The sequence below is a fragment of the Sinocyclocheilus grahami genome, unplaced genomic scaffold, assembly GCF_001515645.1.
Source record: "Sinocyclocheilus grahami isolate Dianchi unplaced genomic scaffold, SAMN03320097.WGS_v1.1 scaffold36.1, whole genome shotgun sequence".
Taxonomy (NCBI): domain Eukaryota; kingdom Metazoa; phylum Chordata; class Actinopteri; order Cypriniformes; family Cyprinidae; genus Sinocyclocheilus; species Sinocyclocheilus grahami.
Window position 1 is genome coordinate 233,619 of NW_015505215.1, and position 861 is coordinate 234,479.

Consider the following 861-nt stretch of genomic DNA (forward strand, 5'->3'; position numbering starts at 1 on the left):
GAATAGTTCCTGTATCAAATGAAGGCCCGCCTTCTGAAATACGAAATGTGCTGTGATTGGTTAGCTGGGCCAGTGTGTGTTGGGATTGGTTAGCTGGGCCAGTGTGTGTTGGGATTGGTTAGCTGGGCCAGTGTGTGTTGGGATTGGTTAGCTGGGCCAGTGTGTGTTGTGATTGGCAGCACTCGGCACCTGCTCGGGAAATGTCATGCCCCTTACCATAGCCGCCTGCGAGCTTCAGTGTAAATATAGCATCAAAATCAAATCAATTTAAACCACTTCTAAGTTCGTCTGCTTTGGGAAAGCTAGCGTGTCTCCGACATAGTGATAACACTCGTTGCCTTCTCTAGTGCAGCTCAACCAGGTCTCGTCCCATTCGTCGATATTTGTGATATCACAAATCCCGGAAAATATGCGTTGTAGTCCTTAAAGTGATTACTGTTAAATAAAATATCACCTTTTGAAGTGGACTGAACTTTGTAGATCTTTTATATGCTCAAACAGCAACATTACAGACTAACTAAAGTTGAAAAAGTGAAAAAACATAATAGGACCCCTTTAATGAAATATTAGCATCCATTCCAAATTTACAATGGCCGACAATGGAGATTCTTTTATCTAGATTGTGTAGTTTCGACACTTACCAGCAGGGGTTAACTGAGCCATGATAAAAAAAACAACTAAACCTCTATCCCTTTGTCTAAACTAAGCTAATCTCAGTAACTCTCTCCCTTTTCTGTCTTTATCTCTTTGCGGTTTCCTTCCTTCCCTAACTCAACGGCTGCTTACTTGGTGGTGGTGACTACAAAAGATGGCAACCGATCTAATTCCCCCATGTTCCCATAGTACAACAGTTACCCTCCA

The 861-nt window shown here is 42.5% G+C and overlaps 1 protein-coding gene across 1 annotated transcript in view; it reads left to right on the top strand.

Annotated features, from left to right (window-relative positions):
• The window catches only part of LOC107581608 (collagen alpha-1(XIV) chain-like), a 123,669-nt gene extending 122,808 nt beyond the window's left edge, over window positions 1-861 (top strand). Inside the window, exon 46 of the mRNA XM_016267238.1 lies at window positions 809-861. Within this exon, the coding sequence (XP_016122724.1) occupies window positions 809-843 (35 nt within the window). The 3' untranslated portion in view covers window positions 844-861. The remainder of the gene's footprint in view (window positions 1-808) is intronic.